This window comes from Denticeps clupeoides, chromosome 13 (assembly GCF_900700375.1).
Source record: "Denticeps clupeoides chromosome 13, fDenClu1.1, whole genome shotgun sequence".
In the NCBI taxonomy this organism is placed as follows: Eukaryota; Metazoa; Chordata; class Actinopteri; order Clupeiformes; family Denticipitidae; genus Denticeps; species Denticeps clupeoides.
In genome coordinates, this window is record NC_041719.1 from 21,340,440 (window position 1) to 21,358,437 (window position 17,998).

The 17,998-nt window shown below is 44.8% G+C and overlaps 1 protein-coding gene across 1 annotated transcript in view; it reads right to left on the reverse strand.

Moving 5' to 3' along the window:
* The window catches only part of xpr1a (xenotropic and polytropic retrovirus receptor 1a), a 51,617-nt gene that overhangs the window by 7,349 nt on the left and 26,270 nt on the right, over positions 1–17,998 (reverse strand). Inside the window, exons 3-11 of the mRNA XM_029000285.1 lie at positions 13,678–13,779; positions 11,121–11,341; positions 10,167–10,316; positions 9,766–9,849; positions 9,410–9,491; positions 9,130–9,323; positions 8,850–9,029; positions 5,681–5,849; positions 4,596–4,790 (exon numbers count right to left, since the gene is read on the reverse strand). Coding sequence (XP_028856118.1) covers positions 4,596–4,790; positions 5,681–5,849; positions 8,850–9,029; positions 9,130–9,323; positions 9,410–9,491; positions 9,766–9,849; positions 10,167–10,316; positions 11,121–11,341; positions 13,678–13,779 — 1,377 coding nt within the window. The remainder of the gene's footprint in view (positions 1–4,595; positions 4,791–5,680; positions 5,850–8,849; positions 9,030–9,129; positions 9,324–9,409; positions 9,492–9,765; positions 9,850–10,166; positions 10,317–11,120; positions 11,342–13,677; positions 13,780–17,998) is intronic.

Below are 17,998 nucleotides of genomic sequence, written 5' to 3' on the forward strand. Positions count from 1 at the left end.
GTACTGGTGGCATTCGCATGGCCGAGGATTCCCACCAGTTCGGCCGACTTTCACCACGTGCGCCAGATCCCCATCCACTCTAACATGCCACCTACTGCCTCAGTGGAACTGGTTTCCACTTCCAGGTCTCCTTCTCGTTGACTACTCAGTCCTTCATCCTTTCTCCATCTTCCATTTGTCACGTGATTCTATCCGCGTAACCGGGAGCAATGCAGAAACAAGGCGACTCCTATAAATAGCCAAGATGTGCGTTATTCAATGCTCAGTCATTATCGCTGTTCATCTTCCACCAAGTAAGACTATTCCTGTTTGTTGCTCACCTGCCTGTTTCCTTCCTTCCCTGTTCGTATCTTGTCGTTTGCATCTGTGGATGTTGCGGCTTGCAACAAAAGTGGTAGAAGTTCGCCAGCCCCCTTGTGCTTCTCTGCATTGGGGTTATTCATTCCTACTTACACGCGCTCATCTCATTGTTCCGACTTATTGCATGACAGGATGACTGAGCTAACCATAAACCCCGCGGAGTTCGCCGGTTTGTTCAACCACGTTTCCCATCAGCCCACCGTAATCGAGCGTTCGTCGCAGGAGATTATCCATCTACGACAGCATTTGCATGAGGTGGCTGTTGAATGTAGGGGCACGCAGCAGCGGTCGCGGCACGAGGTTCTCCAACACTCTGCTCCCGTGGAGGGCCTGTGTGCTTACTGCGCTTCCCCATCTTTCCACTGCACAGTGTGCCCCCCTTGAATGGGAAAAATGCCCCTCCAGTTGATCGGTGCGGCATCCTCTACCTTTTCCTCCTCTCCAACTTCTCGACTCACCCTCTCAGCCATCCTGGAGTGGAAATATCGCACAATCACCACAGTTTATCCATCTTCGTTCGTCAACATCAGATGCCCAAAGAACCCCTGACCTCACCCTTGACCATCACCTCCATGGACGGCTGGGCAGTTGCATCTGGTCCCATCTTCCACCATACCTCTCCTGCTTCGCCTTGACGCTCACACAGAACAACTCAGCTTCCTGGTCACCTCCATCATCACGGCACCTCTGCTCATGGGATACCCCTGACTGACCGTCCATGAACCCCACTTATCCTGGTCCACCAGCATGGTGTTGGAATGGGGAGCATACTGCTATCGACACTGTCTTCAGCCACAGCCCTCTACTGCCTTCAATGCTACACCTCCGTCTTCATTCCATCCAAGGCTGTTCAACTTCCACCTCACGGACTAGGCAACATTGCCATACAACTCATCTCTACTCTCTGTCCAAATCTGAACACCTGGCCATGGAGCAGTTTGTGGCAGAGGCACTTCACAATGCTACCATCTGTCCCTCCACTTCACCGGCCACGGCAGGGTTCTTTTTCGTATTCTAGAAGGATGGTGGATTAAGGCCTTCCTTTCATTATCATGGATTACTACTGCTGCAGATTGTGCAATTGTACCCCAGGACTTCTAGCGCAGCGGGGCTGCTTGCTGACGAAGCGGCGAATACACAGAACCATGCTCCAGCAATGACAGGAGGTCCTGCAGCAACAACAACAGATGCTCCTGCAGCTTGCAGCGAGGAACCAATATATTTCTTCCTCGCTATTACCCCCCATATCCCTCTCTTTTTCATCTTCCCATGGCTGGCCACCCACAAACCCCACTTTCACTGGGCCACCATACTGAGATGGGGAAAGCAACCCAAACACCATTGGCAAAGGAACACAATGCCCCTGCCACGCCCATGCAAGCCCATGCCAAGCCCAGCCACGCCCAAAGCCAAGCAAGCCAAACAAGTCAAGCCCCTGATCAAGCAAGCCATGCCTTCATGCCATGCCATAAGCTAAGCAATTCATGCTTCCATGACCAGCCAAGTCACACCTCAGCCAAACCAGGCCCCGCCCAAAACAAAGCAATGCCCCTAAGCACAACCAAGCCAGGACACACCCCCCCATGGGGACTTTGAACATCGTCTATTGAACGCTGTGACCAAGAAAAAACAGTACCCCTCAACACTGCATTCGATCTGCTAGCTGGGTCAAGACTTCGAAACGCCTATCACCTCGTTCGGATCGGAGAAGGTATCCAACAGCCCTGCGGCCTTCCAAGCCTTTGTCAATGACGTGCTGTATTACATCCTCAACCTCCACAGTTTTGTTTACCTAGACCTTATCCTTGTCTTCTACCCGGATCTCCCCACCAACATCAGTCACGTCTGAACAGGGTCCCGCAGGGCCTCCTCAACAACATACTGTACATCAAAATAGAGAACAGCGCGTTCCATGTCACTCACACTACCTTTCTTGGCTTCAGTCTCAGCCCACAAGACCAACACAGTCATGTCCTTGCCAGTACCCACCACCATCCAACAGCTGCAACAATTCCTGGGATTTGCTAACTTCTATCAATGGTTCAACCGGGACTACAGTTGGGTGGCCACAACTTAAAAGAGTGGTTCATGACCACACATATCCTGCTCCATCCTCAAGTGGGGGCAGTGCTGTCGCAATGAGAGCCCGCCGCATCCTTGTGCGTTTTTCTCACATGGAACGCAATTATGATATGGGCAACTAGGAGTTCCTCGTCATCAAGCTGGCCTTGGATGAGTGGAGGCATTGGCTAGAGGGGGCTCCCCATCCATTCCTGGTCCTGACGGATCACAAAAGCATAAAAATGTACCATTTCACAAAGGCAGCCCGGATCCTCGTCCTTGGGTCAGAGTGAGCGCCTGAACCAATAGCTCGAAAAGTACCTCCGCTGCAACTCCTCCAACCACCCCACCACCTGGTCTTGACATCTCCTCATTGAGCTGGCGCATAACCAGCATGTGTACCCACAGGTCTCTCCCCTTTCGAGGCCACCACTGGTCAGGCTCCTGTATGGTTACCCGCGCCAATCGCTGAGGGTCTGGTTACAGCCGTAAACCTACGCCTTAGACAACTACAGCAATCCTGGGCCTTAGTCCACTGATCCATGAACCACATGGCAGAGGCCATGAAGTGTCAAGTGTCAACAGGGAGGGGTACAGACCCATCCAACCATTCCAGGTCCGTCCGGTGCCAGGAAGGGGGGGTCTTATCATGGCTCTCACCCATCTGCTCCAGGAATCCATGAGGAAGACGGTGAACACCATAAAATGGCGGATTAATCAAACACCAAAGGGCAAACTAATATGCTGATTAAGCTTCCGTTTGTTGTAAACAATCTTGTGACTCAAGTTGACCCCCCTCGACCCCGACCTTGCTTTTTGAATATTCCTTACCTGTTCATGTTTAACCCTGATGCTCTTTGACTCTCGTGCTCCCAACAACGTTGCCTTTGCTTGCTCCACAAACGATCCTTACTCTTCCGGTTCGAGCCCTTTTGACCTGACTGCTCTCTAGCCTCTGCCACTCCACAGTGACGCGCGGCTTCAAGCACAGCCATTCTAGCAGCCCGACTATGGGTCCCCCTCCAAGCGCCACCTCTCCGGCAGCCCGACGGACATGGGTTCCACAAGGACAGTTCCCCCCCTGCGACTGCACCCCAGGTTTTGCCTCCTGATATGTTTGCATGGATCAATGTCTGATTAGGGCTCTTATCCCCCCCTCTCGGATGCCCTGGGGGTATATCTCAAAATACAGGTTGGGGTGCTGGCCTCTCCTGTCCCAGTTGCTGTATTTCCAAGCTATTCAATGACTTGGCCATAGTGGAAGTTGAAAGATTCATCTTGTGGAGGTGCTAGGACACATCATCAGTGATGTAAGTGTTGGGAATAAACTAAGGCTGCCTACTCATAAAAATGTTTACAGCTCTTTCGGGTGCAAATGTTGTGTCAGTACTGAGAAATATATTTGATTTTTTAGAGATTACTGAGGCAAATGACTCACACAGGAGCAAGACATGATAAGGCAAGCTGGACTATTTCTCCACACTGAATCTGGTCTTGACTACTTCACTAATCTTCACTTCTGCTCAAGTGAAAAAGATTAAATTGCATTTCAAAAGCACACATATCGACCAGGCTGTGCACATTCTGTTACCGCTCTGAAGTAACATTTCACCAAGGAAAAGGCCATTTGAAGTTTCAGACCTGACATTTGTACAAATAAATAAATAATCCACTTTGGCTAAATATATAAATAATGCAGCATTAAAGCAGCTTAGCAAACAACTTTGAACAAATGGGACCGGACAGAAATACCTTTGAGGAGAAATATAAGATCCCATAAAGGTTGAATGCTAAGAAGCAGGGGATTGAAACGGCATCTTTGTGCCGTTCTTATTTTTAAGTTTGGTGCCAGTACAAGCATGGTTAATTGTAGAGACAGGGTGATGTGCCTGGAATTCTAATAAAGCCCTTCTCCTCGCTCTCTCTGTCTCTGCACCTCTCTGTGTAATTATGAGGCTGTAGTCTTGTTTCGTGTATCCCTCTGCATTTACAAAGTCAGTTTTATGCAGTCTGAAGGCTGAGAGGCTAAACACTATAAATAAAGTCCCCCACAATATTTTGTTTTTTTCCTGTTCCAGATGTAGCAATTCTCAAAATGTTCACCACCTACTTATACATTATTTAATAATGTATTAAATTCAAACTCCCCGTTTGTGTTGCTGATGCTGTCTTACCTTTGTGTGTGGCATAGAGAGCAGCAAAAGTCACTACAAAGAAGGTGGTGGAGTATTTTCCTGCGTTGACCAGATGAGGAAAAGCCCGCTTAGTGTCGCGGTAGCGGCGGAGGCACTGCACAAAGCGGAGCCAGGCAGGCAGACACTGGATAATGGCGCGCAGGCCATATGAGTAGCTATGGCAGATCCTGTCATCTGGAAACACACGACACAAAGGTGATGCAGTATAAATCAATGTTAATACACTGTTTACTACAGTCTAAACATTCTCCATATAGTTCAGTCAATCAATCATTCATCATAAATTGTCTATTTAACCAGTTTTTGGAACAGCACTTGGTTGCATCAGGAAAGCCACCAGCATTGTGACACCCCTCACTACGTCTTTTATATTGAGTAACATTATTACGCTCTTCCATTTTGCACAGCAAATTTGCACATGTATTATTCATTTCACTAGTTTAGTGCTGTCTGTCTCGATGTTTTTTTGTTAAATGTTATTCTTGCACTGCCTGTGTCCCCTGTTTGCACGTTATGTAGCCCTGATTGTCTGTGTCGCACATATGAACTTTACGTCAGTATGTAACTTTGTTTAATCGTTCAAATGTTACATGTAGCATCAGGTTTGGGAGAAATGTTATTTCATTTCAGTATGTACTGTCTAACATGTACATAGCTGAATAATGACAATAAAGCTCAACTTCAACATCAACTGCAGTCTCACTGTGAGAGTGAAAATAAGTGACCATTTCATTCAGAATACTTTTTCAGTGAAATGTCCATATTGACAATATTGTGAAAAATAGACAATACAAAACATTTATTTCAGCGATTTCTGAATGAGATTGAGAACACAAGGACACAAGGAGACAGGTATTTAACATGGACAGTAGCAGTTTACACACTCTCTCTCTGAGTAGTTTACAAATTACAAATATAAGAAAGACTTCAAACAGTCATACATAAACTCTCTAGCTGCAAAAGAACTGTCCATGTCCAGGCTACTTGTCCTCTCACTATCAGTATAGTACATGTCCCCTGACTAGCCAACAGATTTTTTTTTGTTTGTTTTATTTTTCACAAACCTGAGTTGTCCGGCAAGAGGCCGCTGGGGTTGGTCCAGGCCAGCTCCATGCTGTAGAAACAAACCATGTACTCCAGATCCATCAGCACAAGCACCAATGAGTTGAGCTGGTCAGCCAGCCAAAAGTCTGCAAACTCCACCCTGTGGAAAGGGGCTGTGAAGACACGGAACTGGGGTGGGGGGGAGAAGGATCAAGGGGTCAGTCCTAGTTTATGTGGAATACAGTACAGCGATGACCTCAGACACTGACAAGTCACCCTGAATTTGCTGTGGTATAGGGGTCTACAGAAGGAAAAGGGGAGAGGCTGTGGATGTGGACTTAAATGAATACATAAAGATGTAGACAAATAAATCCCTCAAAACTAGCAGTATGTGGAATGTCGAGAAATGAATCTGAAATTAAAGTTTTGAATTCAGTAGCAGATTCCATCTTACATGTCTTGACACTTTTGCCCCCTCTGAATTCTTACTTCTTTCTATGATAGTCACATTTAAATGTTTCAGATCTAACCCTAACCCTAACCCAATTTTATTATTAACTTAACAGTGGTTCATAACACCTCAGTTCAATATCTCTAGCCACACCCAGGCCTGACTACTTCCACACCTGAAATCTCAACCAAGAAATCACTTAAATAAGACCTGCCTGACAAAGTGATGTAGACCAGAAGATCGTCAAAAGCTAGACATCATGCAGAGATCCAGAGAAATTCAGGAACAAATGAGAAAAAATGTAATTGAGAATCAGTCTGGAAAAGGTTATAAAGCCATTTCTAAGCCTTTGAAACTCCACATGAAACAGTGGTGAACCTACCCAGGAGTGGGCGAGCAAAATTACCCCAAGAGCGCAGAGACTCCAAGAATCACAAAAGGCCCCACAACAACATCCAAAGAACTTCAGGCCTCACTTGCCTCAGGTAAGGTGAGTGGAAGAAACTGGGCAAAGATGACCTCATGGTTGAGTGACATCATACCAACAGTAAAATATGGGTGTGGTAGTGTGTTTTGCTGCTTTAGGACCTGGAAGATTTGTTGTGATGAATGGAACCATGAACTCTGCTGTCAACCCAAAAATGTCCAGCCATCTGTTTGTGACTTCAAGCTGAAACGAACTTGAGATCTGCAGCAAGACAATCATTCAAAACACACCAACAAGTCCACCTCTGATTGGCTGAAGCGAAACAAAATGGAGACTTTGGAGTGGCCTAGTCAAAGTCCTGACCTGAATCCTATTGGGTATGGATGATTCTGTGGCATGACGGGTTCATGAACGGTTCATGATCGAAAGGCATCCAGTGTGGCTGAACGACAACAATTTTGCAAAGATGAGTGGCCAAAATTTAGAAAATCCTATAAAAAAAGACTGCAAACACTTGATTGCAGTTGTTGCTAATAAGGGTAGCATAACCAGTTATTAGTTTGGGTTATTAGGAAAATAATGCCAATTGATTAATTGTACTCCTGTTTTATATAACTCACGTTTCTTGAGACGTCCTAGGCAACAAACTGTTCTTCCGCTAAATCATTTCATTTCATTTGTCGCCAACCTCATTTACCCAACAGGGAAGAATAAACAGGATCTACGTGAGCAGAAATGTATCTCCCCAAACTCACTGATGGATGCAGAGTACACGAGGGATAATGAAGAGTCAGCTAGAATGAAAAATAAAAGAATCTGGCGATTAAAGGGGGACAAAATCCACTGAACTAGACTCATATCAAGCATTTCAGGAACGTAAAGGAACTACTTTAAGACCGAAAGGTAGGCAGATGCATATCCATTTAATTTCATCAGACTGAGCTGCATGGCCCACAGGCAGACCTTGAGGGATTGGTCCAAGCTGAGTGAAGGTTTGGATTATAAGGGCAACATCTTGGTCTGGCTTTTCTTATTACCCAGCAACCTTTGAGGCATAGCTGACATTTTCTGTAGCTATAGATGCTTGCAAGTAATCTGTCCCTGCCTCCAGTCTAGACGAGAAAATGCCAGAGTATCAACTCTGAGCTTTTCCAGGTAAAAATCACATTTTAAAATGTATAGCAGAAAACAATGATCAGAAATCACTAAATCATTCAATTGTTAAAATGTCCACTGAATAGCTTGTGATACTAAAACAAATGATGTTCAAATTATTTCTAAGGTATGCGGTGAAAAGTACATTTTTCAGGGAACAAGAAATGGATTAACAACTTAAAGCTATTCTGCAGCATTGGAGTTTGATCAAGATTTCCTTGATTTCCTTCAGCTCTCCCAACTTTTATTTCTTTACAACCCCCTCGTAATGATTATTTGAACAGTAATAACTGCAGCAAGTATGTTGCAATCTAAATGGCTAGAAAAAGTCCATTAAGAATGCAAGAGAGACCGACGATCCTACCAGGAACAGCCTGAGTGACTGGAGGCTCACAGGACCACAGCTTTAAGCGCAGCTTAATAGTGGGACCATAAAGGCTACCACAGCATTCTGCTGTGCCGTGAATGACACAATACCCAAAGGTCCAGCTGTGCCACAACTTCCTAATAAAAAGCAACAAAGTGCCACTGAGGTGCCCTTGATGAAGGGACCGTCCCCACACACTGCTCCCCGGGTGCCTGTCATGGCTGCCCACTGCTCACTAAGGGTGATGGTTAAATACAGAGGACACGTTTCACTGTGTCACCGTGTGCTGTGCTGCAGTAATAATACAATAACAAATTAACAAAAACATAACTTTTTTGATTGTATGCTGAATAAAATGCTAATGTTTCTAATACAACATCCATTAAACAAAACCACTGAATACAGGACCAGGGAAACAAAGACATTCATTCAATGACCCAGCACGGACTAGACACCATGTATTTGTTCAGTGAACAGCGGGTTCATGCGATTAGGAAATTAGGCAGACAACATGGGTGTGTGTGTGTGTGTGTGTGTGCGTGTGTGCTCTAGCTGCAGTCACAGGGCTGTTAGGGGGCAGTGATGGATCTATCTCAGTAATGATTGCACGGTCACATCCACCATCTCACACACATGCGCCCCACAACAGACAAAGGAGTGGAAGGCTGGAGCGTCTGTAACAGTTCTACGCTTCCAGTTTATATAAAGAACATATCCAGCGTTCATTTTATTTACCTGAATTCATTTGAATGACAGTACAGCAGACATCAGTCCGGCATGTTCTCTTACCAGCAGCTTGAGAAGCCAGAACCGGGACTTGTAGTATGCAGTCTTAAATGGGTTAACGAGGAATAGGACCATGAAGCCGTAGAGAATGAGGGGGTTGGCCTGCATGGGGAGCTGTGTGTACTCAGAGTAGAGACAGGAAAGGATGCTGATGCACCAGAGGACACCCAGAAAACCAGCAATCTGAGGAGCAGACATCATCACTCATCATTTTTACAGTAGAAAAATGCTGAGAAAGAAAAAGAAAAAAGCTGCAGAAATAGAAATGATTTGCTGGTTGTACCTCAAACAGATGCTGATGTGACAGGTTGTTTCGTGGGTTCAGCTCAAAGATGAGCACATGGTTCACCCCTGCCTGTCTCCAGCCATAGGTGTTAATCCCCAGCAGGAAGAGGAACTGGATGAGCAGGAAGCCGCCACGATACACGCGCACCAGGGGCCAAATGTGCTTGGCACTGGCGTGCAGGAACACCACACCTTCAAAACCAGGTTCATCATCATTAGAGAAGAAGAGACACAACTGCAGCACGTGTAAAACTACAGAGAAGAAGGCATGAGCCTACCAGAGAGGATGAACGCAACAGCCAGGACAATGAAGACCCCACAAAACAGTCCAACACGGAAGGTGGTCCAGGCTGGAGCAGGCTGTGGGGTGAAAGCATAATTCATCAACAACTAATGCAGTCATTACACACCAGCACATTACTTAGCATTTGATTTAGTCATTAATAAGCAGCTATAATCAGTCACTGCATAGCTGACAAGACATTGAACTCAGTTGTGTTACACGAGTTATGCTACAATAAGGCAAGAGGTGAGAGTTCAGCACACAATATTTCCTCAGAACAACACAGCCCGTTATAACTAATTGTATTCAGACATCTTGATGAGGGAATATTTGATGTGTGAAGGTCCTGACCTGTGCCGCACCCAGTGGAGGAACCCTCAGCCTCTTCATGGCTTTCTGCCGGTCCCCCCCCTCCAGCTCCGCAGTCACTAAAGCCTGAGAACAGTTTCCCAAGTTTAAACCAGCGTAGACTGTGTCCAAGCTAGATACTAAATTCCATCAACAAATTGAGTAGGCAACGACTGCATTGCAGACACTGGGACATGTTCTGAAGCATTAAGATGGGGCACACAAGAAAGATGCCACAACTGACTGATATTTGAGAAAATAGAAACTGTGAAGAATATGATTGTCATGTTCCATGATTGAAATCAGGTTTGCACAGTTCCAATGTTTAGATGATTTTCATTTCATAGCCGATATGCAGTTTATCACCAGACTAATACGGTCGTGGCTCGCCGCATATGTGCTACCTCAGTCTCTGAGATGAGCTGAGTGATCTTCTTGCAGGTGTAGAATGGTGCCACTTCCACTTGGGCCACGCGCCAGTCCGCCCCGCGCGTTGTCTCCAGAATCTTATCATGCTTCTTCAGGATCTTACGGAAGCCAGTGAAGTTCAGATTCTACAAGACACATGGAAACATCTGTAATTGTGTATACCACATATGTCAAAGTCAAGGCCCGCCAGCAGCATCCAGGTACTTTACACGCACCAACGCACTACATTTCCCACAATTCAACGGTGGCGCTCCGAGCGGGAGGCCACTTCCTTTCATTAGTCGTCAGCGGGCATTAGCGTCACTTCAAAAGTCAACTTTCAGATAGCCTACCCTAAAATGGCAAAACGGAAGGTGGACACTGAGAACCGGACTTTTAAAACAAGGTGGGAGTCGGAGTACATGGAAACCTGTGTGGAGCTGGAAAACCTGTGTGTCTTTTGTGTGGAGAAAGTGTGGCGGTGATGAAAGAGTTTAATCAGAGACGGCATCATGAGACGAAACACGCGGACAAAGACAAGGATATGGACATAAAGCTTTTGTCCCTGTTGAAAATTAAAATTTACTGACAGAGCCATAAGAATTTATTTTTTTATTTGATCATATAGTAATATATTTTTAGGTTTTCAGACTGTTTAATGGGGATCACTAGAATATATGGGGTCATTTTTTTTTTTTTTTTCAATGAACATTCGATCAGTCCAAGCCCTTGGCTTGTTCTTAAATTTTTCATTTGGCCCCCTGTCCATTTGACTTTGACACCCCTGGTGTATACAGTGTTTGCTGGGGTTTTTCATGGTCTGTGATCCTTCTGCTCCTCAACTGAACAATGTGGATTTAAAGGAAATGAAGTTCTCAGGAGCAGAACTGGCCAACACTAATCCAGACTGTGATCACAGGTACACAAAGGGAGGATAAGGAAGATGGAACCTGGTAGTTCTGCAGCAGGATGAGGCTGAGGTAGAACTCGCTGAAGGCCAGCTGCAGGTCTTTGATGTTGCGGTGTTGGTTGCGTTCCTCGTGTGACAAGTGGAACACGGTCTTGTGGCGCTGGCGCAGGCCCGGTGCGTTACTCTCCCTCTGTGCATCCAGAGACGACTGCAGCTCATTTTGCAGAGTTGCAAAGCGTCGCTGTGCCTCTGCCAGTTTTTCTGTGGGAATGATCCAGACAGGTTCTATCATACGTACAGTCTCCTACACCCCTATAAAACATTTCAATACATGGCTTAAGTTTACATTTACAGCATTTACCAGACGCCCTTATCCAGAGCGACTTACAATCAGTAGTTACAGGGACAGTCCCACCTGGACACTCAGGGTTAAGTGTCCTGCTTAGGGACACAATGGTAGTAAGTGGGGTTTGAACCTGGGAAACTTTGTGGTCTTCTGGTTCAGAGGCGAGAGTCTAAACCACCAGGCTACCAGGCCTGATTACATGTAATTACCTGTAATTACTAATGTAACCCTTTGTCTGCAATCTTCAGCAAATATTTAGAAATGTAACACTCAACATACAGTACAGGCCAAATGTGTGGACACACCTTCTCATTCAACGTGTGTTCATTATCTTCATGACCATTTACGTTGGTAGATTCTCACTGAAGGCATCAAAACTATGAATGAACACATGTGGAGTTATGGACTTAACAAAAAAACATGTTTTATATTCTAGTTTCATTAGTCGTCACCTTAAATGCTTCTCCAACAGTCTTGAAGGAGTTCCCAGAGGTGTTTAGCACTTGTTGGTCCAGCTCACCCCAAACCATCTTGATTGGGTTCAGGTCCGGTGACTGTGGAGGCCAGGTCTCCTCTTTTTGTTAAGTACAGAACTTCTCATGTGTTCATTCATAGTTTTGATGCCTTCAGTGAGAATCTACCAATGCATAAAGAAAACTTATTGAATGAGAAGGTGTCCAAACTTTTGGCCTGTACTGTATAAGGACAATAAGAACATAAATCTGTGATGAGGAAATTGCCCAGCTATGCCGCTCCCACCCAGGGAACACCAGCAAATCACGCTGCCTGGTTTGGCATTGCTGGCAGGTCTAGCCTGCTGGGATTTGAAATGGGATCCCAGCAGTGTGACGTAAATGTGCCAAGAATCTGTGGTGGGAAATGTATCCTGGATAAGGGGCAGAGTTAGATGTGGCTCCAGCCACCACTGACAACTACCCTTGTGTTATTCAACTATATTAATACTGGGGGTGTTAGAAAATATATTGCAATATTTTATGTGGTGTTATTGTATCAATACAAGGACATCAGATTTTGATATTTTTGCATACAACAAGTCACCGGGTGGTGCTGGTGAGCATTTCTTTAGTGAGATCAGCAGAAATGCGATCTCATAACCTCCACTCCTGTAGATGGCGCTGTACAGCTGGGTACTTCAGGCATTTCAGGCAGAGTGAAATTGCAAAACATGACAGACCGATCACTGCATCTTGTATTTCAGCCGTTTTTACATATTGAAGTGTAGAAAATTGCACCCATGTATCGTGATACATATTGTATCGTGAGATCCTTGCCCCTAATAAATACCGCATGAAATGTGTAGCTGGTATCATACTTTCATGCACATTATTCAGGGACTTACCAAACTGAACTTGGTTCCTGTGACCATATCAAAAACAATAGTTCCATTCCAGGGTCTGTCTCCACGTCCAAACACATACAAACACTACATCACATCTTGTGAGTCTCGTGTCCCACACTTCAAAGACCATTTGAATATCAGACCAGCACATGCACTGACACACAAGAAGCAAACTGCAACCAAAAGCTACATAAGATAAGCATGGTCAGCTCGGGGCGTGGAGTGGCTGGTACGTTCCTCTCTCTCAGCTCCACGACAGGAAGAGGAAGAGGAGTATCAAGTTCAGCAAGCCAGTAAGTGCATGAGGGTCATGGGCAGTTTAACCTAAGTCAAGACAGACACCACTCCAGTCCATCTATGAATATGAAGTGTAGGGAAGTAGGTGAACGGTACAGAAAGTTCTGGAAGGAAAGGATTGCCAGATATTGAGGTTGCTGGACTGAGGTTGCTGGACTGGACTGAGGCATGATGTCTTGTGGTTAACTGCATGGGAATCACAGTGGTGTTTATCTTCAAGTTCAAGTGACTTGAGGCTGACTACCGTTGAGGACACGTCTCATGGTATAAAAGTAATAGGTTCAATTAGTTTCCCAAATCGTTTCCATTGTTGGCCGATAGAGGTGCTACAGCTAAACTTGCTGCACCATAGCATGAAAGTCTCATGTTACAGTATACATTTCCAGTCCTAAAATAGTCCGTCCCCCTCACACTTTGTCACTGCCAAAGAAATGAAAAGTGTCTGTTCCAAGACCGACATCATGCTGCCAGCTAATAAAAATCCTCTGTGGTGTGGCGTCTGTACTGAGAGCCCGTATGAAACAAGCTGTACAACAAGCTTGACTTTGAAGTCATGGAGCATGAAAATAATGCATTTGGATAGTAGACATTTACCTGAATAGAAAGTATTGATCTTGGCAAGTTCCTTTTCACACGTTTGGAAAAACTTCTCCTCAAACTTGGCATAGTATCTCTTGACATTATCTTCATCTGTGACTGGAAAAAAGAAAAGCATTCATTAGATTGATGTGGTTTTCTCTGATAAGCATCTGATATTAATTCGCCATTTCTCTATGGCTGATGTGAAGCTAAAGACAGACACACAGACCAGATCAGACAGCAGCATTAACCAGTCCGCCACAAGTTGAAATGCCCAGTTAACTGCACACTCCATTATTGCTTTTTTTTATTTGCCCCTGTGACCTTTCAGACTCTTTTCATTCCCATTCATCTTCTCATTCTTTCTTTCTTATGACACTCACTCTGATCCATTGTCAGGCAATGGAACAATGAGGGTAGTAACCTTGTGGGTAAGGCACTCGCCTATGAACCAGAAGATCCAGGTTCAAACCCCCTTACTACCATCATGTCCCCGAATGAGACACTTTTCCCTGAGCCTTGAGTGTCTCCAGGGGGGGCAGTAAGGTGTAAGGTGTCTGGTAAATACTGTAAAAGTAAATGTAATGGAGAACAAAATAAAAAATAGTAACAGTGATCACACTGCAGTTTAACCACTTCACTACTGCTGTCCCTCACACACACACACACACACACACACACTCCACCATTACCAGAGAACACCTGGAAACTGGATAATAACCAATAACCAAGTGTATCTGGAAGGAAAATGGTTTTCAGCTTCCACTGCAGAAGGTGGAGTCCCAGCCCAACAGGGACTCATATGGGACTGTATCACCACACCATGACTCTATCCATACTCCAGACACACACTTTTATATATTCATCTTTGTAGTGTAACTAAAGGATAATAATGTTCAAACGCTCCCAATAACACAAAATCAAAAAATATTTTAATAAAGCAACAAAGGTTACTTCGTTGACTGAAAATCTCAAATCTAAATTAAAAATCTAAATTAAACCTTTTTTCCATAAAGAAAGCTGCAGCCTCAGATTCAGTGACACATTGACGAAACAGTAGCAGCAGTTGGATGGTGTAACTCCACACCGGTGGTGGTTGTAGAAGCTGCAGTATTATTAGTATATTGGTATCAGCCTCTGGAGTAATGCAGGGTGGGGTTGGTTTGAATGTAACTGAAGTAATATGCAGGGCAGGGTGTATTCATATGATAAATCTCCAGCATAATGCAGAATCGCCTCCCACGCAACTAAAATGGCTTATTGAATTTCAACAGGAACAACACAGAGCAGAGTGAGAGAGAGAGACACTCCAGGACAGCGTACACTCCTCACTCATAGCTTATGGCTACTACGATAGTCTTCGTAAAGTAAATCACATAAAAACACATACAAAACACCTTTATAAATACCTTTGTAAATTTCCCACTTGTGGGACTAATAAAGGATCATCTTATCTTATGACCCACACACCCTCATCACATCTACACTATATATATGTTAATCTCTTTCATAAAGTGGACCATGGTACAAAGATAAATTGATGTTTAAACGGCCTTTGAAGGGTGGGACATGAGGCTCCTGAAGCCACACATGTGATGTAGTGTCTGTATGTGTTTACCAGATGCCTCTTATCCAGAGTGTCAGTTCTCCTGGAGACACTCAGGGTTAATGTAGTAAGTGGGGTTTGAACCTGGGACTTTGTGCTCCTCTGGTTTATTAATAAGTGTCTTACCCACTAGGTATCATTATCTGTAAATATGAGGAGAACAGATTCCAGGTGACAATACAACTTGACACATGGATGCATGACAGAGACTAATAAATGGGTTAAATAGATCACATTTATGTCTGATATACTCACTCACATCAATACGTATCAGAAGCTAAACTCCCTGGACAGTGGGTGGCATAACTTTCATTTGCAGTTATTGCTTTTGAAGGCAGCTGCCCCGCTGAGACTTGACAGTTATTAATCTCCATATTAGTTAGAACATGTAGCAGACATTCTGCTTGAGTACAGTGCGCTAGTTGGGGGGCAGATGGGTATAAATTTTCACCCAAAAGGCAGGGAGAGTCCCTTCACCTGGCCATATGCATGAGAGAAAGAGAGGAACAGCCCCATTCACCCAACACTTTTCATTCTAATGGGCTTCATCCCTCCAGGATGCTCCAGCCCAGCAGTTCACAAACCTTCAACCAGTCAAAATATATTGAAGCTCAACAACGAAATGAATGAACAAGTTATTGTTCATGTTAAATTCATACAGCCCCATACAGAGTGTAAAGACCGCACCCCTGCCATGTGCTGAGAGACCCCCAAAAAGGGCAAAGATATTACTGTTATGTGCAGGTCTATCCTAAATATCAATACTATCGATACCAAGTTGGTATCAGTATTTGTCCTAAGTATTCAGACCCTTTGCTGTGACACTCATATATTTAACTCAGGTTCTGTCCATTTCTTCTGATCATGCTTGAGATGGTTCTACACCTGACTGTACTTGAGTAGGAAAGCCACACCCCTGTCTATACAAGACCTTACAGCTCACAATGCAGGTCAGAGCAAATCAGAATCATGAGGTCAAAGGAACTGCCTGAAGAGCTCAGAGACAGAATTGTGGCAAAGCGCAGATCTGGCCAAGATTACAAGAAAGTTCTGCTGGATTTAAGGTTCCTAAGAGCACAGTGGCCTCCATAATCCTTAGATGGAAGACCAGAACCATTCCTGGGGCTATCGGGGGAGAAGAGCCTTGGTGAGAGAGGTAAAGAAGGACCCAAAGATCACTGTGGCTGAGCTCCAGAGATGCAGTTGGGAGATAGGAGAAAGTTGTAGAAAGTCAACCAGCCCTTCAGCCTTCCGGGGTTTGCCTCTCTTCAGTGCAAGACACATGAAAACATGGAGTTTGCTAAAAAGAAAAACACCTGAATGACTTCAAGATGGTGAGAAATAAGATTCTCTGGTCTGATGAGACCAATATACAACTCTTGAATGGCCCAGCCAGAGCCTTGACTTAAACCCAACTAAACATCTCTGGAGAGACCTAAAATATCTGTCCACCAGTGTTTACCATCCATCCTGCCTGAACTGGAGAGAATCTGTCAGGAAAAATGGCAGAGGATCCCCAAATCCAGGTTGTATTATATCAAAAGGGTTCTTCTACTGAGCAAAGGGTGTGAATACTTAGGACCATGTGATACTTCACTTTCTTTTTAATAAATCTCCAAAATGTCAACAATTCTGTCAATATGGGGTGCCGTGTGTGCTGTGTGCTGCAGTGGTGGCCTAGCGGTTAAGGAAGCGGCCCCGTAATCAGAAGGTTGTGGGTTTGAATCCTGAACCGCAAGGTGCCACTGAGGTGCCACTGAGCAAAGCACCGTCCCCACACACTGCTCCCCGGGCGCCTGTCATGGCTGCCCACTGTTCACTAAGGGTGATGGTTAAATTTGGAGGACACATTTCGAGTGCTGTGCTGCAGTGTTTCACAATGACAATCATTTAACTTTCACTATTAATGAGGAAAAAAATAAACTTAAATGATTTTAGCAAATGGCTGCAAAATGAAAAAGGAGTGAAAAATGTAATGCCGTCTGAATCTTTTCCATACCCACTGTATTTAATTTGCAGATTTTGATATTCTTCTATTCCCATTACTTTGCTTTGCTGTATTTTAAGTGAAGTGAAAGTGAAGTGATTGTCACTTGCGATACACAGCAGCACAGCAAAACGGTGCACACAGTGAAATTTGTCCTCTGCATTTAACCCATCACCCTGAGTGAGCAGTGGGCAGCCATGACAGGCGCCGGGGAGCAGTGTGTGGGGACGGTGCTTTGCTCAGTGGCACCTTGGCGGATCAGGATTCAAACCGGCAACCTGATCATCCAACTTGCTTTGCCAATGATTAGTTACACATCATCTTTCACTTCATAATGCTTACTTTAATAACATTCATATTATAATGATTCATCCCAATACGTTTGATTGTGGTGGACAGTACATGACACCAACTGAATCCCCTGCAGTTTTCCTAGTGGGCAAACAGGTCAGTGCATGATACAGTGACTATGTGGCTGCATTATATCCTGCAACACCTCAACTGTCCAGGCTGGCGGAGACCACCCTCAGTATGAGTGCACCTCAAGGGTGTGTCCTGTCCCCACTGATCTTCTACCTCTACACCAATCACTGCACCTCCAGGAACTCGGATCATAAACTCATTCAGAATGGGGACGAATCTGCATAACGGGAGGAAGTTGAGCTGCTGGTACTCTTGTGCTGTCAGCACAACCTGGAGCTGAACACGCTCAAGACTGTGGAGATGACAGTGGACTTCAGGAC